The sequence below is a fragment of the Eptesicus fuscus genome, chromosome 10, assembly GCF_027574615.1.
Source record: "Eptesicus fuscus isolate TK198812 chromosome 10, DD_ASM_mEF_20220401, whole genome shotgun sequence".
Taxonomy (NCBI): domain Eukaryota; kingdom Metazoa; phylum Chordata; class Mammalia; order Chiroptera; family Vespertilionidae; genus Eptesicus; species Eptesicus fuscus.
In genome coordinates this window covers 69,616,347-69,641,126 of record NC_072482.1, presented here as the reverse complement: position 1 = coordinate 69,641,126, position 24,780 = coordinate 69,616,347, and the positions used below count along the sequence as shown (strand labels likewise).

Here is a 24,780-nt window from a genome sequence, read left to right as displayed (position 1 = left end):
GTAATTGTATATTTATTTCTCTTTTTAAAGAACACTCCTTAATGTAATTCAATATACAAACTTGGTTTCACAGAATTATAATCCACTATATAGCACAAAGATAACCCAGATTGTGTGTGTGTGTGTGTGTGTGTGTGTGTGTGTGTGCGTGTGCGCGCGCACACACAGGGGTGTGTGTGCACATGTGGTACCCTCCCTTTCTGCCATTCCTCTGGACCTACAAAGGCTCTGCCCACCTATGACACTAACCAAAGCCCACTTTGAATGTCATATACAAAAAGCATCCTGCTCCCACAAGTTCTTTCCCCTGGAAAGCTTCTTCCTCCCATTCCCCCTGAGATAGCCAGAAGTGTGACACTCTTCCCCTCTTCCGAAGGGCAAAGTGGCTTCTCCTAAAGCTGATGCCAACCCTGTCACCGTGTGGACTGGCTGTCAGGAAGGGCCGTGAGCAGGTAGGTCTCCATGCCTCTTCCCCGCTTCCACACCCACTCCTCAGAGTCCAAGAGCAATCCCTCCATAGTAGCCTTAGTTCAGTCACCGTCACGTGCAAGCAAGAACCAAGGAGATTTCTAAGCCCAGGTCTTCTCCACGGGCAGCGCCCAGCACTGCCTGCCAAGCCACCGGGCCGGCCGATAACCAAGCTCTACACAGTCCCATGTGCTTTGTCACTTTAGTTTTTAAAGACACCCTAGCATAGGTCTGTGGCAACCTAGTGTCCAACTGAGTTACATAAAATTGTACCAGTGATGCACTTGTACATATTTACATGGGGCGGAATGTTTTCCCATATTTTTAGATGAGTATATAGATCAACATGTTCACATAGGACCAAATACTTTTAATATTATTTATAACTGATTTATAAAGCTTTGAAAAAACTCACAATAGCACATTGTTTACTTTAATGCTTTAAGGTACTATCAGTTTAAAATCACAATCAGCACTTAAGTTATAGTCAATCCAGCAAACAAGAGACAAAAAAATTTACAAGAGTTAAGAACTGACTGATACATCCTTTATCTTTTTTGTAACTAATGCATAAGTGCAGAATAAGATACTCTAGTTTAAATATCTTGTTTACAATATACATTTTTGTTCTAGTTATGCAACAGTAAATCCCATGCTTCACATAGAAAAGCAATCCACAACATTAAGAAAAAATGTACAATTTATGAAACAAAGTAAATAAATATTAGTATTACAGAATCAGAGCTGTACATAAAAGCTGTTCAGTTTTAATCATATAAAAATATGTTTTAGTGCAACCTCACATATATATTGATGCTGTTTTGCTTTACATCATTTAGATCCAAGTGTCCAAAAAAGGAAAGAAATTACATTTATTACAAAGCAGATACACAAATTCTAAAATATGTACAAATTACTGCTAAAAAATGCTTATAAGAATATAAGCAAAGTAAAGAAAAGGCACAAACATCTGTACAGTTTTAAAAGTACCAGACCCAATAGGTTAATTTCAAATTTTGTTTTGGTCAGGCTCATGATGACTTGTTAATTTGCCTATTCTTTTGCTATAACAAAAGTATATATAATAGCCAACTACTGTAACTCAGGACAGGCATGCTATAAACTTGATTACCTCTATCCCTAGAAAAACAAAACAAAATAAGAAAATGTGGAAATGAAAGTCTCCATGCATCTGAGATCAATGTAGCTGACTCTTTTCCGACGAAGGTTCTTTGCCTTCCTCTGTGCTTGAAGGTAAATCTTTGCTGCCGTGAAAGCCCGACTGTTTGTCATCCATGCAACTCTTGTTGTAAAACGTGGAGTGAGCTAATGCAGTCTGTGATGTACCAAAGTTGTCCTTTTCACCATCATGCAAGTCCGTGTGGGTAGCTGAGGAACAGGGCTGGCCTGGCTCAGGTCCACTAAAGTGTCTAATGCCAACATGTGCACTTTCCAAGGGTTTCTGGTGGGGATCCTGCGCCCGTGCTAGCTGGTCTGCCCCAAGCAGAGCGGCCTCTTCTGTGGCAATCCGGAGAGAGGCAATGGCTTTTGTGCAAGTCTGTATGTTCTCCTCCTGTTCCCTCTCTGTTGCATTTAAGCTGTCTTCCGAAGTGCTCTGTTTCATCAATAGCCGAGGAGAGGAGGGCATGCTGGGTGGACCAGATGACTGCAAAAGGTGAGGAGATGGCTTCTCGTGCTGCTTGGAAATAACGTAGGGGTCCTTAGCGAAGGATTCCCCGGAAGCTCCTTTCTTCTCCTCAGAGCCCTCCATTGGCAGAGGCAATGTGGGTGGAGGATGTAAACCAGAGAGGGCCGGCGGCAGGGAGTGAACCATTTGGATCCCACCAACGGGCACCATGGGGATAGGAGCTCGTACTTGCTGCTGAGAGTGGAGTGGAAGATGACTGAAGACATAGTCATTAGGTCCCTCAGGGAAGAGGCTGGAGCCCGGATGTTCGTAAGCACCTTCTTGGTCTCCATAGAGACTGAAGTAAGGAACCTGAGGTAATCCTCTTCTTAGATTCTGCATTGGAAACAGAGAGCACAACAGTTAGGACCCACTGTTCTTCATGCTTACGGCAAGCTTTTTCATTCATTCACACTTTCACTGGTTCATTCAAAACACTTTAAAACTACCTGATCCTTTGATTAATTTTTCATTTTCAATACAAAAGAGATATCTCAGTTGTCTTTTAAAATCTTTGAATGAAGCTGTCCTTCTTTGAAAAGTTACTTTACTGTATAAACAGCAATGTAATAAAACATGCCTGTGTTTTATACTAGGTACAGAGACATTTTAACTCTGCTTTTTTCATAAGAAAGAATGAAAAGGAAATAATGGAAAATTACTAGAAAAAGTTTTCCAAGCAAAAAGACACTAATAATAGATTTTTAAATTCAAAAGAAATTAAAAATATTACCATCCATTTATATACTAGGTAGAATTTTAATATTTTTCTGAAGTGTTAATAAGTGTAATCAAAGTAACAAGCCTGAAAATTTGTATTAAAAAAATGTTTACCGAGTAGATGGCAAAATGGTGGTGATACACAAACTAGTTGCTCCGAAGTGCAAGTTATTAGTCTAATAAAACAAATTCCTGCTCAAGAGACACCCCAGGTAGATGACCAGAGTCTTCACCAAATCAAGGGCGGGTTTTATAAGGAAACTATCAATCCATCAGATAAGCTGTTAACACTAAATACTTTGGGTAGTTACAGCTCTTACTCTACTACACAGGTGGGAACCAAAGATGACTGTGTCTTAAATCCTCTGTTTATATTATTACTTCCACTTACATATCTTTTCATAAATTAATGAATTAAAGATAACTTAAAATTTTTGGCCAGAATTCCAGATTTCATGGTTTCCAGCCCAGAAAATGGAAAACTTATTTTCTATAAATGTTTCTGTAGCAAAACACAATTTAGACTATGAGATTATTATGTTTTAATGAGATTATGTGGTTTTAATGACTGAGATTCATTCTTTTAATGGATTATCATCAGTTTATTGTTATTTTTTGAGAACTTAAAATCAAATGGAGATAAACATGTCAAGTGTGGTAGTAATCCAGGAGACAGACAAAAAAAATGTTCTCATTCATTTTATGAATGTTTCAGTTCTAAAACTCAAGGTATGCTTTATACCATTAATGACTCATCCAGTTCTATTTAGATTGTGAGACCGGCTCAGGAACGATAAATTATGCATCATCTCTGCTACTCTGTGCCATACTTGGCCTTAACCCTGCTCCGGGCTCCAACTTATTCAAGCTAGAAACAAATGATTTGTCCTGGAATTGCAGGAGAAATCATCAACCCTGTAATCACAAGGGCCTAATAAGTTAGATAAGGAGAGAATTTTATGGTATGAAAGAGTCATTACATACTACCAAAAAAATCCTACTTGTATTTGCTTTGGTTCCAAAAAAGACACATTTCCTTTATCAAACACCAATTAAGGCTGAAGAACTGTAATGCCTACAATAATCCTTGAAAATAATCAAATGAATCTTCTTTAAGTCACAGTTGTTACAGATTCAAAGTTTAAGATGAAATGTGGTTTGCTTATTTTTCCATTTTGCTTTGGTTTGCTATTCCGTGATGGCCATTGCATACCCCTAACCAGAATGGGGTCTGGGAGGGAGCCTGAGAGAGAGAACTCGCATTGCATGAGGCCTCTCATTCAAGGCTCTCGAAGGGAATGAAGAAATTGTAAAACTAAAATTTATTCATTATGTTCAAATTCCAAAAAAACTGTATTTGTGTTAAGAATAAAAGTGTCACATTTAGACCTTTACTGATCAGAAAATCAATGATTACAACCACAGAAGTTAGTACACAAGCAGAATTCCTATCTGGTAACCACACATCCTCTCTCCGTCTATTCACCCCTTCTTCATCCTCCTAATAAATTCTCAATAAGGTGTTTCTACTTCAGTTTTTACTCCATTTGCAACCCTATTGTGTTCTGTAATTTATGCTTTGTTGTGATATGTGAACAAACTCACAACTTATTTAAATCTCAGTAAGAAAAATCTTGATGTGGAAATGCAAATAATGAATTCATATGTGGGTTGTGTTATATATCTCTCCCATGTACAAGATATATTATTCCCACTCATCTTTTCAACAGTGTCAGAAGGCCCTCTGGAAGCAAATGCTAAGAAGGAAGGATTGCAAGAGGTTTCACTGGTTGGTGTGTGTGGAGGTGGGGGCAGGAGCAGAGGAGCTAATGCCTGGGAAGGTAACGGGAAAGGAAGCAAGTGCTCAGCTTAGCTGTGACCCATCTGGGCTCACGCATTGGCTGGGGGTTGCAAAACAAAGCATGGTCTTGGCTTAAAAACTGATGGATGACTAGATAAGTAGATAGATAGATAGATAGATAGATAGATAGATAGATAGATAGATAGACAGATACATACATATATAGAATAAGAAGGTGAGTCTTTTTTTTCAGTTAGTAAATATTTCTTAAAAGTCTACTATATGAGGCTCAAGGATAAGAGTGAAATTTTTGAGGTTTCTGTCCTCACCCTTATCCTTGAGCCTCATGTAGTACACTTTTAAGAAATATTTACTAACTGAAAAAAGAAGACTTACCTTCTTATTCTATATATCTATGTATCTGTCTATCTATCTATCTATTTATCTAGTCATCCATTCATTCTAAAATTGAAACTAACCAGGGGGCATTAGGGCAGAAACAGCAGGGTAATAGGGTCCCAGTGATTGCATATCTTCTCCTCCAAACCTGCTCCCTGGGGCCTACCACTCAGACTAATAATGAGTGTAACATGCTGGGCTACAAGGTCCTTTCACACCACAGTCACTGTCGTGTGAGCCCTCGGTCAAGGTTAAGCAACCAGACAAGGTATTGCTACTAGCATTTCCATAAAAACAAAAACTATTTCAGGGGTAATCCAATTTAATATTCTCAAACAATATTCAGAAGGGTGAAGTACTCATCACCTACAGCAATCAGGAGAAACACTTCTCATAGCATTGCCCATTTTATTTTGTCTGGCAACAAGAAGCTCATCTATACATCACAGAAAGATGCAAATCCTCCTTTGGCCCTCAGAAACTGTGTGATAAAGCATAAGAGTGTTTAGGATCAAATGCTTCTGCTTCAGGGAGGGTTCCCAGGTCTGTTCCATCATATCATGTGACCAAAGAAGCGGGCTATGAATTCTCTCAAGATAATTACACTGGGTAAGAGACCAAAGGCTCAGCACTTGGGCTTCATAAATGGCAAAGTTTAAAAATTCTATTAAATATCCAGGTGAATTGGGCATATATGCAAAAGTTAGATGAACTCCGTTAGCCTACTTCTCCAATTCCTTTGCCCGAGTTGATTGTGAGTGCTATTATTTTTTAATAACAATACTGTGTTGGCACTAATGGTTTATTTTTTGTTGCTGTTGTTAATCCTCATTTGAGGATATTTTTATATTGACATTTTAGAGAGAGTGGAAGGGAGGGGGAGAGACACACAGAGAGAGAAACATCGATGTGAGAGAGACACATCTATCGGTTGTGCCTCAACCAGGGCTGGGGATCGAGCCTACAATTGAGGTACGCGCCCTTGACCGGAATGGAACCTGAGACCCTTCAGTCCGAGGGCTTTATCCATTGAGCTAAACCGGCATGAGCAAGGCTTATTTTGTGTGTGACTACAATTGACTGAATATACTCCAACATCTTACTAATACCACAGTCTCAGTCCACCTGACCAATTCAGAACAGGAGAGTCACATCTCACACATACCACCAGCATCACTGGGTCTAAACAAGAGAAAGCATTTTACACCCAGATGCAGTGTCCTGGCACCCGAGGGCTTTATCACTCTTTATTTATGCTGCAATAGCATTAACTTCAGATTCCTCCTTTCTACTTGACACCACCAAGACACAAACACCAGTGGAAATGTACCTCTCTTTTTTCTTAGCTAGCCAGTTTGTTAGCTTGGCAAATAAATCCCATCCTGTTTGCTATACATGTTTCTGCAATAGTTACAGCTTGAAAACTAAGTTGATGGCAGGCTTGTGAAAAGAGGATGCTGGTGGCAGGGGACTATAAAGCAACACCAGGGAGCTTCCCTAAAGTTGAAAAATTCAACAACCTAAGCTTATGATTCTGGTTGGTGAAAGGTAGTAAGAGGGAGGCAGCTGGCCACCAGGGCTGTGAGAAGACAGGGCTGAGGGCTAGCAGGGCTTCCTTTGGCTGTGAAGGGCAGGGTTGAGCCACATGACAGAAACTCAGAGCAAAGAGAGAACAGCAAAGAATAGAGACCACAAAACAACAACAAAACACATTTAAAGCAAATAAATTCAAGAGGTAGCATTCCTCTGTTTGTGCTAAGTAGCTGCTTCATTCATTTTTAAAATCCTACACAAACTGAAAGCAACATCAAGGTCTTCCCAGCCATGGAATGAGGCAGGGTGAGTGCCTTTCAATGCATTTGCATTAAACCTCCTGCCTAAATTTAATTCATGATTGTACTATTGTTCTCTTAATTTACACCTAGGGCATATCATAGAAATTTCCTTTGTTACTTTCTCTTATCGCTCTCCCAAATTCCCACTCTCTTCGGGCCCCATCTCCCTAAGCAAGTGCCCTTGGTTAGCAGGAGATGCAAGTAATGGTAAAACACACACATATATGTTGATGCCTTTGATTTATAAACATATGGTGGGGATCATTCTCTCTTCTCCCAGTCCCTCGATAGTGTCACATGTTCACTCATTGTGAGCAAGGTCATGCTCAAGGTAATGAGTTTATTTTTCAAAAAGTTATTGAAAGTCAAGACTAATACCTGAATCAGAATCCTTACCTAGCAAAGAGTTATATAACTATGACAACTAAATACCCCCAAGAGTGTCTGTCTAAGCATTCATGACAGTCCAAAAACTTTATCTTTTCTATTCATGTCGAAGTTTCAGCTCATGTTTATAATTAGTTAAGCTTAGAAAGCATTCAGGAAGGCCTCACCTGTTACCAGCTGGAATGCACCACTGCTCTGATGCAATACTACTGTACTTGGGGTAGTGCCACAGCCATGTTACTGACAATAGCTTGTGATAAAAATGTCTTCCTGCTATTTTCAGTAACCGAGTTCACTCCTCCCCAGGAGAGAGACTCATGTTATAAATTCCACACTAGTGTGTTATCAAGAGATTCTCATGTGCCATGACTTACATATTAAAAAGAGAAAGCTACTCATACTCACAGGAGGCCCCAATACGATTGGCTCTGCTTGCAAATACTGCCCCATGGACAATGGTGGGTTGTGGTATAAAGCCCTTCTGGGAGATGGTGCTCTGATGGAGGTCATGTATCTTCTCTCTCTTCTGGGAGAGAGGTCTCTTCTTGCCGCGATATCTTTCCCAGGTGACAATGGCCTCCTTGGGGACAGATGCCTTCTTGGTGAAACATCTCTTTGTGACATCTCTCTTCTCAATGCAGCTTCCTTTCTTGGTGAAAGATGTCTCATGGGTGATAGATCTCTCCTAGGTGATAAGTGTCTTCTGGGTGATAAATCTCCTTTGGGTATCAGATACCTCTTTGGTGAATTATCTCGACAGGGTGAAGAATCATATCCCGGTGAGGAATGGTGGCTTGAGGGAGAGAAGTCCCTCGGAGAGGAACTGGGCTCTGAAGATAGCATGCACTCTTCATCCATACAACTGGGTATGTCTAACCTGTCTTTGTCTGGTTCCGAGTCTGTACTTTTGCTCTGGAATAACCTCTGGTATTCTGTCATCTGGGTATCTTCACATGAGTCACTTGGTGTCATAAGCTGAGTAACCTGAATACTTGGCAAAGTAACCAAATAGCTGATCAATGAAGAATGTCCCAGGGAACTATCCGAGGGAACCCCATGGGGTACAGCGCCAACATTCACAGGCAAGGAGGAGAATCTAGGAGGCTGAGGACTGGTGCTTCTTGATCTGGTTTTTGGTGTCAAATCTCCCTGGTCATCAAAGTCATCATCATCTTCATCATCATCATCATTATCATCTGCATCCTCACCATCCGATTCTTCGGCATCTGAGAACTGATGATCAGTTGAAATGCTGGACATGCTATGCTTTTCAGCCGCTTTGTGCAAATCTTCCATCGTTTCTGAAACAATTGAACAGAAGATAGTGGAGTTCCAGATCCAAACATCAAGATTAGGAGCTAATTTAGGCACCATCTCTTTCCAAAAGCTTTCCTCAACCCTCCAGCCCCTGCAGATAGTTCCATCTCTGAACTCCTGACACTCACTGGACACATCCCTCTGTAAGCCTGCATTGGTTCTTATCTTTTATGTACCTGTCCTATTTCAACCCACCTTACAATAAAAACTCCAGAGTAGGACCTTATATCTCAGATATCACACCACCCATAGAAAACCCTCAACAAATATGTATGTAATGTTGTAAATGATAATGTTAGAAAAAATAAATAAAAGCAACAACCTGTCTCTACAGGTATAAGCTTATGTGTAAGGGGAGTATCTCAGGAGGTTTGGCTGAGCCTCAGGTTTTCTATTGAGGTTAATGATGTGTTTTTTTTTTTTCCTATTATATTTCCTCTTAATAGGACAAATAAGACATTAAGATGCTTTTCAAATTTCCCAGAAAGTTTTATAAAATGTACATCCCTAACACAACAAAAGTGCAGCTCGATTTCCTTTATGGTTCTAGATAGAAAAATTTTCTTGGTAAGGCCCTTCTCCCTTCCTACTTATAAACTGAAATGCATTTGCTTCTTCTCAGTAGGTTTCAAGCAATTCAATATGACAGACTTCTTTTCTATATTTAGTATTTAATAAAATAAAATGTGATCTTTTTTTTTTTTTTAAAGAAAACATCTAAACTTATTTTACCACTGGCCACAAAGCTGAAGCATACGTAGTGAAACAGTCCACCAGCTAAATGATAAATACCTGCTTCCTCGGTTTCTGTATCATCCACTGAAGTCATCGAGACGCCCAACTCCAGGCATTTTTTCATGTGCGCTTTAGATTTCATATGCTTCGTCAGGTTTCCTAGAAAGCGCACACAACAAAATAATTAATCTGTTACCAAAATGTGATGATTGTTCCAAAAGTCACTTGAGATGACAGGGATTTGTTTCTACCCACGATCCTTTGCTTCAAACGGAAGAGGGACAATCTGGTTTGTGAAGATATCAAGCCCCGAGGGCTGTGGCCCAATCTCAGGTTTTCTTCATTCTAGAGGACGTGTGGACACCTAGGGTCACATCTTATAAGGGTAGGCCCTAAGCAGGACTGGGAATCCTAAGCTTTCCTGGTTGAAAATATATCTAATATCTTGGCCCAAATGTGTCAAGCCTCCTAAAACTCCATAAAAAGCCAAACTGGGTCACACATCTCAGAGAAACGTTACAATGAAATATTACCAACACAGCCACCTTCTAGCACTGATCTGATATAGATTAGACTCACAGGATCTTAACTAGTCAGAAGAAAAAAAATCCAAACTAATGTTAGGGGCAACCCTGTAATGAATTCAAAGAACAATACGAATATTTAGCAAATCCCTTATAGAGAATTGTATTCTCAGTATTGAGCATCTATTTGTCTGACATATGTTGGCATACTTTATGACAGCAGTTTCTTCTGGGGCAGCAATATTGCCTTTTTACTTATCTTGAAAATTCCATTATTCTAAGAAAAAGAAAGAATTTTATGTCACATATGTATGATAATGACATAGAGATATACAATTATGTATATACATACAAATGTGTATGTAAGTTTCTGTAGATTTATATAATTGCTATATGTAATGTGAGAAATTATGAAAACACTGATCTAATCACTTTTGACTTAGGATCTATAAATATATATATATAAATATATATATATATATATATATATATATATATATATATATATATATATACTGTTCCATGTCATGTACACTGAGATTATTATGATCTCTGAAGCGCAGTGCATGAATTTGTGCATGGGTGGGGTCTAGCCAGCCTGGCCAGGGGGAGGGGACATGGGCGGTTGGCTGGCCTGCCTGCTGGTCGAACTCCTGGTTGAGGAGACAATTTGCATATTAGCCTTTTATTATATAGGATATACACTGAGTGGCCAGATTATTATGCATTCAGAGATCATAATAATCTGGCCACTCAGTGTATAGCTTATCAAAAGAGATCCAGAAGTTAATTGTTGTAAAGGCCATAATATTGTCTAAGTCCTTTGATGCTGCTTAAACAGTATACCAGCAAGTACCTTAACTTGAAGAATAGGCTCATTGAATCTAGGCGGAAACCCTCAGCCTGCTGAGATAGTTTGTTCCTCTTGTAATGGTGTTTAGTTTGCTATTAATGTAATATATGAGTCACAATTCTAAACTAGGACACTGTTGTTTATTATTTTACTTATATTATTACAATTTCTTTAAAAAGCTCAAACATTTTTGTAGACAAATCATAGAGAACTCTAAAATCTGAAAGTTAATTAAATATAAGTATAAATTAATAGAAACCATCTACTTCTGCAAGGGAGCTAGGAATCGTGTATGTGGATGGGTGTGGATGTTAAATGAGTCAAGATAATTTATTTTGATCTTAATATGTGTTTCTTCTTCTTTATTTTTCTTTCCACCCATTTCAAGCAGGTGGTGAAGCTTTGAGCTTTTGTCTTTAGGGAAGGTGTGTTGTTAGAAATCTGGCTCTGAAACAACCCCACCCTGGCTTTGGTTTATTGGATTCTTGAACTTCTGAAGGGCTTAGAGCAAGAAGAGGGGAGTTGAGTGGCAGGGGGAGGGCACTGAAGGAGTGGCCCGGGCCTGAAGGAAGTAGTGGTCCTATGAGTGTGCTCCTGATGTGAGCTCATGTGTCTGGGGTTTGGATAACAGGATCTCAGCCGGAGGTGAAAACTGGAGGGGCTTCCCAGAATGTTTTGCTCATTTTAAGATTCTGAGACATTTTCACATTTCCAAAGGGTGCATAGTAAACTAAAATAATGACGAAGAATAAGTTATTTCCTTCTAAACTCCAAGACAATGGTTCAAAGCCAAATTTAATTTGATTTCAAAAATATCTTTAAAATGTTTCTTCCCCCAATGTTTCACACAGCTCTACCTGCAGACAAATCATATGTCCAGTGAAGATATATCCGCTGCAATGACTGGCAGATTTGCAGTATATTTTAAAACTAAAGTTTATATTTTCTTATCTCCCAGTAAGTCTCTTAGTGAAATTCTATATGAAAGTCTTGATGGTGCAAAGGTGAATTATATTTAAAGGACCTTATGTGTATTTCTTTTGAAAAGCAAATGAACATTCTCTTCCCCCTCTTCTGGCTTGTTAATAAAGAAGAAATAGGTATATTGAGAGGCTACACATTTACACTTCTGACAAACCATTGAAACAATTCAGGATTTTGACTATAAAAGAAAATAAGTACACATTTCTCTAGCAAAGACTATATTTTCTCTGATATTTACTTTTCTTGATGTGGAGTGGAGTGGATCAATTGGAATGCAAATTTAAAGTTAAAACTTTGGAAAATAATGTGAGGCTTCTGAAGGGTGAAGGGTGTCTAGAGAATCCATTAGTACTTCTAGAAAAAAACAGTAAAATGTGCTTCTACAAAAGTCAAACCACCTCTAATTCACTATTGTTTGTATTCTGAGAACACTGGGCTTATGAACACTTTCTTGATTCTATAAAATAATAGAAACATAATCGAAGTAACCTTCTCCTGTAAAATACTTTCATATGAAACTACCTGTTAAAAACAGATTTAGAAAACACACAGAATATCATTTCAAGGCAAGTCCTAGTTATGGCCTGAGAGTAAGAAATTGTCTCTGATGATAAATACACAGATCCCAAGCTATCAAATTTCTATGCATAATTAATGCTACTGTGGATGGAGGGGCCCACCTGGGAATCTGTGGATTTCTACATTATTTATAATCTTGAAACTGACCATGGGCACATGTTTTTCCCCCCAGCTGCTGCTTTGCTTTCCTAATGCTACTGCATGGATTGTCTCCCTGCAGTATTTCAATACTGGTGCAAAGATTATCTAGACCACATAACATTTCCAACATGAAGTAATAGCTATCCCAGGCAATTCTGCGCCACTTCCTTCAGAGACAACTGGCCTGGGCCCAACTCTATATAGCTCTTAAGTCGTAAAAGGAGCCTCACTGTCTCATATACATCCTTTGATCACTTATGTGAGGGAGGAAACACATTTCATGGGGTCATATTTTCACAAAAAAATCCCCTATCTTATTGTCGATGAAATTTAGTTATAAAATGGGATTCGGAATCCAAGGTAGCCATAAAATAGTGATTTTCCTCTAAAAAAAAAAAAAAAAATCAGACCCATACCTTTCGTCTTGAAGGCGAAGTTACATAACTTGCACACATAAGGCCGGACATCAGTATGAGTGCGGATATGCTTTTTGAGCATGCTTGGCTTCTTGCAGCGAATCCCACATTCTTCACAAATGTACTTCCCACGTCCACGTCCTCTGACATATACATAATCTTCATTTGACTTATACCTGTTTAAAAAAGGGGAATCCAGTGTGTTTTGAAATACTTTAGCGTGTGATATATATAATCAAACCCAAAGCTAATCATTTGCATGGCAAATTTTTGTAAGGGGCTTTTATAATTATTCAACCTTATTGCTATGAAACCTATGAAATTTATGCAGTAAATGCCTGAAAGAGCTAGATAATAGATTTGGTATTGTAAACAAAATGGACTTTCTTCTACATTTAGTTCAACATGGAATTTGCTCTTTTCTATTAAGTATAATATATGGACTTGCTACAGACTATCAAATGGGCTTATAGAAGCCCCAAAGAGTTGCAGAGCTGTGCCTTACTACTTTTGGATTCTAGTAAAACTTCCAAACAGGAATCATCCAAAAAGTTCTCCCAACATATTCAAATCATCATATATCATTTAGTAATATTACATCATCTAAGATGTGCATGCACAACACACATACCCCTCCAAATTTGCTAAAATTAATGTAACTGATAATAGAATTCTTCTTTGCAAGTTTCTACTCTATTTTTACAATCCTGGCACGAGAGTGCCTTGGAAATTTCTAGCTTACACAGGCTGAGCTGAGCTCACCAACTGTTGTCTACAGATTTTATCTGCTCTTCCCAAGGACTGAGAATCTGTATACAAATGGAGTCTAAATTTCAAGTGGCTTTTGGGAGATACTGTTACATAATGAAAACTAGAGATTCAATTTTTCAATCAAATTTGCATTGGTGTCCAGAAGGATTTAGTTGAGAGGTTTGAAAGGGTGTCTAATGAAATTAGTTAGATGAATAAAGTCTTAGGTATTCACTGTGATAATCAACAGAAGAAACCTACCCAGTGCTCAAACATCATGCAAAGAAACATAATCTGCCATCGAGTAGGGTGACATTCTATTGAATAAATCAGTGAATATTATTATCTCCTTATTCTCTCATAAATCACAGCAAGGCTAGAATTATGAGTCTAAATGTCATTCTTGGAAAAATATTCCTTCTGAAGTGTATTATTTATAACTTCAAAAGGTAAATTGACATACAAAATTCCCTTATTCATTGGGGATTGACTTAAAGGCACCAGATTTCTAATTTTCTACATTCTCAGAGCACTGTAAACTTCTCTATTTGTCCCAGCTAATCCATCATCAGGAATAAAAGCAAATTCAACTTCATTCATCCAATGCACTGAAGAATTTTTAAGAGAGACAAATACACACACGTATTTAAATAGCAGATCTGCTATAGATACTATTTAATCTTAACATGATCTACTTTTTGGTTAGTGCCAATCCAGGTGAGATTTAAAAAATGAATAGTTAATTTTGCATGCTTTCTGCTCCTTTAAATCTGTCCTCTTTTACAAAAAAATTCCAATATCAACTTGTTCAAAACTGTTTTAGGCTTTATCTTTTATCTCACATTGTGTTTTGTCATAAAGTAGAAAAGAACCTACAGATGCAAAATATCTTTCACCTATTAATTTCACTATTCTCTCACACTAACTAGATTAAATTATCTAAGGAATACAGAATAAAAGAATTTCATAGAAAGCTAATTTTCTTTGGAGAAGGATACTTTAAACTTATTGTAGCCCATCATCATAGTTTATTAGAATACATTTTTCCTTCAAATAATATAATTTTATTTTTAATGTCTTAACTGGTTAAATTGATTCCAGAATAGAAATATAGTAAAGTTCTATATAAACTATAATTCTATATCAGAAAAATCTATACAAATAGAATATTTACCAACTTACCATTCTGCACACCCATGAATCTACTTGGTGTGAGAATTAATAGATTTTTGAAAAAATAATTAAAGGATATGGTTAATTAAATTCTAAATCTATAAATTAGATTTAAAAAATCATACCCTTAAACAACTGATCAGTAATACTTTTTTAAAAAAGTTATCAGTTTGTAATCACCAAAATAAGAGTTGGTACTACACTGCTTAGAATGAACCTGGTCACCACCAGGCAGAAATTGGACCACAGATTAAGGAATGATTGGGACATAGCCTATAAAATGGGGCAATGAAAGGAGGAAGAAATGAAATACGGGCACAATCCTTTTGGGTCATCAAAACACAGCAATAAAATGTTCACATACGCTTTTTCATTCGTGTCCTTCGTTAGTGGAGATGGGCTCCCCAAAGCACACAGTAACTGTGAAGGTCTCTCTAATCTAGTACAAGTGCACTGCTATGAAGACTGCTGAATGTAAGAGGGTTGATTCAGTCACAGGGACCTCTCAGTCTCTGAGGAAAGATAAAATCTATATTTCTCTCGTTTGTATCAAAAGATGAGGGATGTCAAAAAATAGCGAGACAAGCTTCATGACTATATATGCAACTACGGTTTTAGTCAAAATACTCGACATCCATCAAAAGAAGGCCAAACCTAAGAGGGAATCAATTTTAATCATCCATCTCCAAACTGGTAATCTATGTGAGAAATCAATATTTCATTTCACTAAACATTCAACATTTTATAGTCAAACAGATAACATTATTTTGTCCTATAAATATTATTGGAATAAATTGATGCACATGGAAATATGTAAGTTATAGATCTGTTGTACAGATAAGGCTGGTTACATCATAATCTCCTAAATGTGGTTAATGTGCTTTTAGTATTTTTAAAATTTTAAAAGCAAAAATCTGGGCTTTTCTCCCATTGACTGGATCAAAGATACATTTCCATCAAAATCTAAAACTAGACATTACACATATGTGTAATTTTTCTTAACTATACAGATAACAGAGTCATTGGGCCTTATAACTCATGTTTCTACTACTCAGAATTTAACATTTAAAAATAAATTCCGAAAGACAGAGAACTGTCACAGGCCAGAGGAGTTTGGGGAAGCATGACAGCTAAATGCAGTGTGGTCCCCTGGCTTGGATCCTGGAGCAGAAAGAGGACATTGTGGAACTGGTGAAATCCCAATGAAGTTTAGAGTGTAGGCAATAAAAGCAATAAAACAAACAAGTAAGTTAACTGGTGCCTAGGATTATATGTGAGTGTGCACGATTGCATTTCTGTAAGCATAGAATAAAAATATGTTCTCTAATAGCACAACAAATGCCCATAAAAAATAATATAGACGAATAAAACTTTGAAGATTCCACCAACTTAGTCGATTTCATACTAAATTAGAGGCATAAAGATTTAAAGCAGAGGTTCAAATCATATACAACAGGGACATGTTCATCAAAAGCAAGTCATGAAAGCAAGGACATGAACTCAGTATCTACTACCAGCCAGGCTTCAGAAATGTCAATAGAAAAGGAATTCACTTTACCCTTCCAACCCGAGTAGATACCACTTTTCCCATGCAGGCACTCAGGACCGTTTCCTCTGACTTAAACCTGAATCTTTTCCTTTTGCACTTATGTTTCCTTACCCTCCTTCAAAGATTTTAATTCGGATTGGCTCAGCTTGTTTGGATCCGATATCTTTATCTCCGTGAATATCTCCTTTCCCTCTTTCCTTTAAGATATTTCCCACTAGTTTCCTTTCTAGTTTGCTGCCAAATAAAAAGGACGAATCAGGCTTCATCTGTAGGACAAGAAGAGAGAATCATTTCATATGCTTTCTCTAAGACAAAGGGGAAGCCCACATTCTCTGCTCTTCTTTAGTCTCTAAAAATTAGCCTCAATTCTACACTAACAGGCCACGGGCTGGTTACATAAAATAAGAGATAAAATCAGAAAAGAATGACACTGTCTACTGAATAAATTCAACATTTTATTTTTGAAAAATACTCCACGCCTGCTCAGTGTGGCTCAATGGTTGAACATTGACCTATGAACCAGGAGGTCATAGTTCAATTCCTGGTTAGAGCTCATGCCTAGATTGTGGCTCGATCCCTAGTACGGAGTGTGTAGGAGGCACTGGATCAATGATTCTGTCTCATCATTGATGTTTCTATCTCTCTCTTCTTCCTCTCTGTAATTAATACAAATATATTTTTAAAAAACACTCCTTTATACTTATACTGTGGAATACTAAGAAAAACTTTAAAAATAAGTTTTATATTCTGAAGTAGCAATTAAAGCTATCTTTATTAATTAAGGAAATATTTTCAAAACTTAATGAAGGGAAATGGTAACTGAAATAAGTAAAATATTTTAAACTCCTCATGTACTTCTTTAATAACTTAGCATTAAATTCCCAAATGTCTCTTGTTAACATTTTTTTTATAATTTCACATGTAAGGCATTCATTGTTCATTTTTTGAACAAACCAGCTAGTCACTTGGGAAAATGAGATTTGAGAGAAATACATAGAAAAGAAATTTTAGTAAAAAATATTGTCAGTGGGAACTAGCGCTCTGAAATTTGCAAAATTCAGTTCTGACACCCTGTCCATCTGCTGCTTGATCCTTCCTTCCACTCCCTGCTCTATGTCCCCATTTCACAATTTCCTGAATTCCTCGCATGAAAAGAAAAGTCAACCTGCTAGGTCATTAACACAGGTCAGGAGGGAGAAGAACCCAAAGGAATCAGTCTCGGAGGTAGAATTTCCTGGCACTTGGGTGGAGGGGGTCCTTGTGGTTTGGACTTTTCCTGGGACGCTTATAACTGAGCTCACATCAATGGCTTCTCTTACCCAGGGGCAAGCCTAATGCTGCACAGGACTCCCCCAACGCAAACCTTCATTTTATTTGCAATTTTTAGAATGCCCTTCACTATGTATTCTGCTCAGCAATCAAATCCACAATGCAGAATGCTTTCAGAACAACATCCATTACCTGAGCGAACTGCTTCCAAGCACTCGATGACGTAAGCTTGCCGGTTCCGGGCCTGTGCATAGCAGCCAGAGTATAAATTTCTGCGGTGATTTTTTGCTTGGACCTCAGCAGAGCCAGCGTGGTCTTGGTGTTCAATCCTGATGGGTTTGGGTTACAGGAACTAATGCACCATGAAGCATAAACCGAGGATTTGAAGGTGGCCTGTTGCACATAATTGGGTTTTGTATAATTCAAGAAGCACCAACTCACAGTAGTTGTTGTCCGCAGACTGGGGAACTGAAGAATCTGCTGGAAATCTGCCACATCGGTGAAAAGAAGTGTCGAGTTTGCTACTTTCCTGCTTGGGCCGGAGGCCATGTGGACCAGCATGCCAACGGGCAGCTTCTGGCCCCTTCCCTGCTCTTCGAGCTGACTGTCTCCCGGCGGCAATGAGGAGCTCTGTGGGCTCAAGCTCATATCGGAGGCTGTCTCATCAATATCTAATTCATCTGAGGACTCTTTGCTCTCGGAAGGCCCACTGGACTTCTGCGAGAGAGAGGGTGCCCTGGAGCTGGGAGGGAATGGCTCCCTCAGGGGCGCGCTGGCAGAGGGATGGTCTTGAGATGAGGAGGGGGACAGGGAGGAGAAGGAAGATGACCCCGACTGCAAGCCGTCCTTTGGCTCAGAAGCACAGCCTTGCCGAACCAGCTGGGGTTTCTGCGGGCGGGAGAGATCCTTTTTGATATCGGAGTTGGTTAGCTCCACAGCGCTGAGCTCCTCCACAATCTGTCCGTACATCTTTTCTTCCTTGACCCTTTTCTGCTGCTTCGTTTCCATGAAGAGTTCTAAGCTGCTGGCTGGAGAGAGCATCCGCTTGCTACCTCCCAGGGAGGCGGCACTGTCCGAGGTGGAAGGTAAGCATAAGGGAATTGAGGATTCTAAGCCGAGGGGTAGGGTTTGAGGTACTTTCCAGAGGGGGTATTTTTCCAAGCCTGCATGCTGCCCCAGCACCTGGGCAATGTTAAACCCTATCCCTTGCATGGCCGCATTGGTTACCAGTGTTCTTTGGGTCATATTCTCGTCGACTTTGCATATGACAATCGCCGGACTGTTCTGCCCAAGTATCTGAGAGATGCTTGTGTACATGACACTCCCGTAGGACGGGACGTGGGTCTGGATCCTAACAGGAACCACTGTTCCCGGTAAGGACTGCAAAGGCCCAGCGGTTGCCGAGGTGAAATCTTCTGGAAGAACCTGCTCGGAGGGAGTATCCATTGACTTGGTGCTCTGGTCCGAAGGAAACTTTGGAAGGAGGTTCTTTGAGTGTAGGCCTGATGTTCCTGAATAACACGGGTAGGTTGGCTCTTTTGTGTGCGCATAATCAGCGGCTTTCTTTCCAGTGTGCTCGGCAGCGTACTCCAGGGGATAGCTGGGATGGATTTCTGCCTGGAAGGGAGGCTTGCCGTAGCTCTTCTGAGGGTGTGGCGCAAGGGGAGGTGGGAAATGGGCCTGCCACCAAGGAGGCTGCGGAGCGGGTAAGTGGACCATGCAGACGGTTGGATACTGGAACTGAAACAAGGCATTCTGGAGGGGAGAAAAGGGAATCGTCTCTTGGTGTGGAAACAGGTGCGGCTGTTCAGACAAGTGCTTGCTTGTCAGATAGGAGGTTGGTTGTAGCAAGGGATTCCTCAGAGCTTCTGGGCTGTCCATGTGCATGATCTGTGGTTGGGCCAGGTGCAGAGGCCCTGAGCTCAGCTGGGCACAAGGACCCACCAGCTGCTTCCCTGGGTCCTCCGCCTGGAGAGGGGGCAGCACCGAGGACGGGCCGTGGTGCCACGTGGACCTCAGGCCGCCGGCGTGCAGGTGCTCCATCTGCTCCTGCTTGACGCCCAGGTCCGTCCCGGCCTCGCCCTGGGCGATCTCAGGAGAGCCGCTGAAGGAAGCCTGCCGCACCAGGAAGCACTTCTTCCTCTCCCGGGACGGGGAGACGGTGGAGGCCGGCGCCCCGGCCACGGGAGCGTGGGACAGATTCCCATAATCAAACGATTTGCTCCGAATTTCCGGGACTTCCGTTGGGTGCGGGCAAGGCATCTGCTCGGAGGAGCAGCGCCGCATCTCTTTCTGGTGGTGGTGGCCGGGGACAGACAGCGAGTAGGAACCGGCGGGGACCGTCAAGAACTCCGAATGCCTCCCCAACTCCTCTTGCTTCCCGGGGGCGGCAAGCTTCACGGTTTCTTCTCTCTCGAAGGACATGGAGAAGCTGGAGCTGTGGGACAGGTTGCTCTCCTGGCTGGGGCTGCGGGAGAGGCCGGTGCCTGTGGACTCGAAGCTGGATTCCCCGGAGGAGTGCTCCAGGTCCGCCAGGCGCAGCCGCTTCTTCTTGGGCGGCAGCTTCTCGGCGGGGAGCTGGGACAGGGTCTCGCTGCGCTGGGGCCACTGGAACTCCTCCACGGGCTTCTCCGGCTCTTTGCTCTGGGCTTCCTTCTCCTTGTCCGGCTTGTCCGGCTCCTCCGTCACGCGGATCTCGGGGACCTGGATGTTGTGCTGGCGGACCAGCCTGGGCTGGGCGTGGTACGCCTGCTGCGGGGCCTGCTGGCCGGGGGACGGCTTCCCCCCGCTCTCCGCACCGTCCCCCGCAGGGGCCCACTCTGGGCTCACCGGGGCCTCGGAGACCTCGCTGTCGCCCGTCTCCGAAGGCGAAGAGGCCTTCTCCTGGGCGCTCGCCGCCGCCAGCTCGGAGGACTCGGACCTTTCGAAGGAATTGGGTCGGCTCAGGGAGTTGGTGTGCTGAATCACAGAGATCACATTCCCTGGAGGTTTCCTGCCCCCGAGGTCTGGCATCTTTTCTGAATCAGCGGCTGACGGTGACTCCTCGGACCCCAGAGATGGGCTTCCCGCGGGCAGGTGCGGTCGACCCGGGTCGAAGCGCTCCGCGTGGCCGTGGGAAGCGCTGTCCTGCCCGGCCGCGGCGAACCCGCTTCTCGCGCCTTCCTGCATCGGCAGCTTGGGGTCGTACTCCGGGGGCAGGACGGTGCCCACGGGAGCGCCGACCACGCCGCTGCAGATCATGGGGGTGTCCTCCTCGTCCCCGACACTCTTCTCTTTCCGGCGCTTCCTGGTTTCACACGTGGTTCCAAAGAGGGTGGGCACCCCCTGCGGGGGCGCCGAGGGGTCCACAGAATACTCTCCGCCGTGCTTGAAAGAGCTCAAGCAGGACACGTCCCTGTAGCTGGGCTTGGGCGTGTCAGAGTGAAGCAATTTCTTTTCCTTCGAGGATGCACCTGAGATGCTCTTCAACAGCCTGCCGTGGTGCTCCGCCTCCACGTGCCCCTCCTGCACGGAAGGCAGCTCGAACGCAGCTTGTCTCCGGAGCATGCGCTGCGGGGGGATGCCCACGGTCCCCGGGTAGAACACGTCATCGGAACCCGTCATCCTCTCATCAAAGGAGTGGCTCCCTCGCAAAGAAGGAGGGACACTTAGGTTCGTGGCTGAAGACGTGGGCATCGAGTTGCTTCGAATAAGGGGCGAAGAGTCCACAGGAGCCTCCAAGAGAACCGGGCTGCTGCCTTGGAAATGGGCAGGATAAAGTTTTCCTTCACTCCTGATGGACGGTGGGATGGACTGGGACGGTCTGGACTCATGGTTGAATTTCGTGGATTTCAGCATGCTTGTCTGACTGGGATCCAGCTCTCCTTTGCTTGGGATCAGCTGCGAAGCAGGATCTTCAAACATCTTGACGTCTAACCTGGTGTTGACGTGAGGTAATGGCTCCATCGTCCCCTTCCTCCCCATGGTGGCACGCTCCTGACTTGTGGTTGTGACACTGAGTGTGTTTCTGGGACTAAGCCGGCAGTATTTTCCAAAGATGATTTCTTCATAAGACTTTGCGTTTGTGTTTGGGGGGCTGATCTGCTGCTCTGCACTTTCTGAGCGAGAAAAATACCCGGAGTCAGTGCTTCCTTTACTGTGCGGGCTCAGGAGGTTCAGAGAGGGCTCAGAATCTTGTCCTTTCTTCTCGGACAGCCTTAGAGCAAGTTTCTGTTTCACCGTGTGAGAGTCATCAGCCTTAGTATTTAAAGACAGATTGGGTAGCATATCAGAGCCAATGTACTGAGAGCTTTCATTAGGCAAGGGAAGCCCGCTTTTAGGAATAATCAGAATCGGCACCTTCATGGGACCTCCCAGCGATTCTTCCAATGACCCGTGGTAGCCCCCTCTGCTGGCAATGTCCAAAGGGAGGGGTGGGCCAGGACTCATTTTGTCAGAAGCCTCAACGAATAAAGAACTCTCCTCATCTGTGTCTGTACTCTGTTCACCATCTGAATGTATTTCTGCTTCTACATCAATAAAACCAGCCTCGAGGTCCAATTTAGAGACAGCTGACTCTGTGAAAGGGACCAAGCCTGCCTTAATTGCATGGGCATGCGACTTCCTGTGCTTGTACAAATTGCTCTTTGTCTTGAAAGAGAAACCACACGGTATACACGGATATGGCCGCTCCCCGGTATGGGACCTGATGTGCTTTTTCAGCACGCTTGGTTTGGCACATGCCCTGCTGCAGTAAGGGCAAATGTACTTGCCCGGCTTCTTAGGTTTGTGCTCTTTCTTGTGAGCATCTTCTGACTGTTCGATACTTTTCTGGGAGTATTGGCTAAAAGCAGGGTTCAGACTTGAAATCTTTTTTCTCGGATAACCACCACCGTGGCCATGGATCGGAAAAGGAAATAAGTCCTCAGAGGCAACAGATGGCAAAGGGCCAGGGAAAAGCCACGGAGGGCCTTCGAGGCTCTGGTGTGGCTTGTTGCTGTGCATGACACCCTGTGGCACTGAGTGCTGAGGGAAGGAGAGTGAATGTTGGCATGAGTAAGGACTCGGACGGTGCAGTGGGTATTGCTTCTCTGTGACGTGCTGGGCCACCTCACTAGGGGAGGCCAGTTTCCCAGACCCGAAGAGTTGTGCTGATGCTGTGTTTCCGATTTGCTCCGGATCTATTTGCGGTTGCCGCTGTCCGTCTTGACTGCCAAAAGTGCTCATCTTAATAACAGCTGATTGTTCCTGTCTCCATCTACCTGACGCTTTATCAGTTTCTCCAGACCTTGAGGTAGCTTTTTGTCCTAGAGCTGTGTCCCCAGTGTCCATTTTTGTTACACAAGATCTTAAGTGCTAATTCGCGTGAAAGCCCTGCAGACTCATGGAGTGTCTCCAAAGCTGTGCGTTTCAAAGCTTGCTTGCTTCCATGTTCCAGGGTGTCTGCAAACGTGCCAAATGCTCCTTCTCTTTGGAGACTTTCACACTCACCCCGCAGTCTATGGGCAATAAATGGTAATGTCCTTGGACCAGGGCTATAACACAGTTCTCTCCATTGTAGCAAAGTCCATCCAAAAGCTAATGTAAATCTCTAAAAATTTCTTATGGCATTTGAATATTTTCAACTAGGATGAAATTGGGATGGTGAATAGTCTAGGAGAAATTTTGCCCATCAACTAGAGCAAAGTTCAATTGTCAGTTTCACTGAGATAAAATGATCTGTGGGAATGAGAAATACAAAGAGATTGTCAAAACAGTTATCAAGTAAAAAAACCAAAACCATTCCTAAATAACCAGGCTGAAATTGGATAAATTGAAAATGACTTTCACTCTTATAAATTATTTTTATGGCTGCTATATAATTTCCACAATTAAAGGATATTAATAGCAAGCTTAGCATTAAGTCATAAGCATAAATCTCTTCAATGCTTGAATTGTAGTCATTCTTTTAAATAGACCTTAATTTTGGTTAGAAAAGAATTTAAAGAAAATTTTTGATAAATATTATTTATGAAATCATAAAAATGTTTAAAGCCTTCATTGATATAAATTTAGAGCTATTTCTAACCAAATTCTATGACTTGTATGCTGGTGTACATATTTCTCTATGTAGATGTATTTTATAGATTAGTATAAAATGTATATTTATAAATATTTAATATAACACTATACATATATAAATATATAACATAATATATAGTATATACTATAGATATAGTTATAGTTTAAAAACAGTGAATTAGTAGAGCTAGATGAAGTCTATAAGAATCAAAGATTGTCACAGAACTTTAGAAAAAGCAGGTAAGTCAAGACAAATAAATAATTATAAAATGTTCATAATGTGGGAGACAAAACATATTTTTGGAACTGTTTACAAAGGTAATGATTACCTGAATGGTTTGGAGTTCTCATGGGCATGATTGTCTTGATGCTTCCTGGGTAGAAAAGAAATGCAGTTAGGAAATATTGTCCCATTAAACCACAACACTGCTGCATACAAATGTCAATTTAAAGTTCATTATCTATAGAACTCACACTGCTATGTGCCTAAAGAATAAAAGCAAGTAACTTCTTAGAATACAGTGCATTCAAGCAGTAAACCTTATATTGACACGGTGCCCAAAAATATTTCCAGAAGAAGTTATAAAAACTTCAGAGTAACCTTTTCTAAGATATAAGATTATATGAAAAAAAAATTTTAGTTTTTTGACACAATTAGCCTGGTTCCAATCCCTTAGATAGTAAAAAGCTGAGAGTAGTAGGGGTTTTTATGAACCTAGAGGTTTGAACATTTAAAAGAATACATTTCCTTTTTAGGAATTGCATCACAAGCAAGTAAAGGAGTCCTCCAGATGACTGTGAGAACTGGACAACTTAGAAACCATTAGATTTTAAGTGATATTTAACTTTCATAAGCAAATGGTCAATGTAGTACCCAGAGGTTTCTGAGAACCTCAATGCTCAATTGTATCAGTTAGGATGAAAGCTGAGAGATTTTTGGGGTGGGCAATGTGGCAGTGCTTATCAAAGTAAGAAAACATGCTGTTGTTTACTGTGTATCCAATAGAATTTATTATCCAGAACATTTTTTTTTAATTCAAAACTTTGATCCCAGTAAAAACCACATTGACTCAATTATGCAAATAGCTTCTATCAGAAAAATCTCTTCCTTTTAAATTTCTAAGATTCCTACCAAGTATGTCCTTCCATTTTAT

The 24,780-nt window shown here is 41.3% G+C and overlaps 1 protein-coding gene across 1 annotated transcript; it reads right to left on the bottom strand.

Annotated features, from left to right (window-relative positions):
• HIVEP2 (HIVEP zinc finger 2) lies at positions 1 to 23,125 on the bottom strand. The gene is made up of 6 exons (XM_008161806.3): positions 17,780 to 23,125; positions 16,430 to 16,584; positions 12,847 to 13,022; positions 9,407 to 9,508; positions 7,703 to 8,598; positions 1 to 2,491 (listed from the first exon to the last, which is right to left on the bottom strand). Exons 1-6 carry the CDS (start codon positions 22,895 to 22,897, stop codon positions 1,667 to 1,669), a joined length of 7,272 nt encoding a protein of 2,423 aa, XP_008160028.2. The 5' UTR covers positions 22,898 to 23,125; the 3' UTR covers positions 1 to 1,666.
• Between the last annotated feature and the right edge of the window lie 1,655 nt (positions 23,126 to 24,780).

Bases quoted from the DNA above. Each gene is read 5' to 3' on its own strand.
- HIVEP2 (XM_008161806.3), bottom strand. From the start codon at position 22,897: ATGGACACTGGGGACACAGCTCTAGGACAAAAAGCTACCTCAAGGTCT. The intron at 16,585-17,779 runs GTAATGGATGTT...CTTGTCCTACAG, and splicing joins CTTGGAAGCAGTTCGCTCAG to ATGAAGCCTGATTCGTCCTT. The intron at 13,023-16,429 runs GTAAGGAAACAT...TTTTTTAAACAG, and splicing joins ATTAAAATCTTTGAAGGAGG to GTATAAGTCAAATGAAGATT.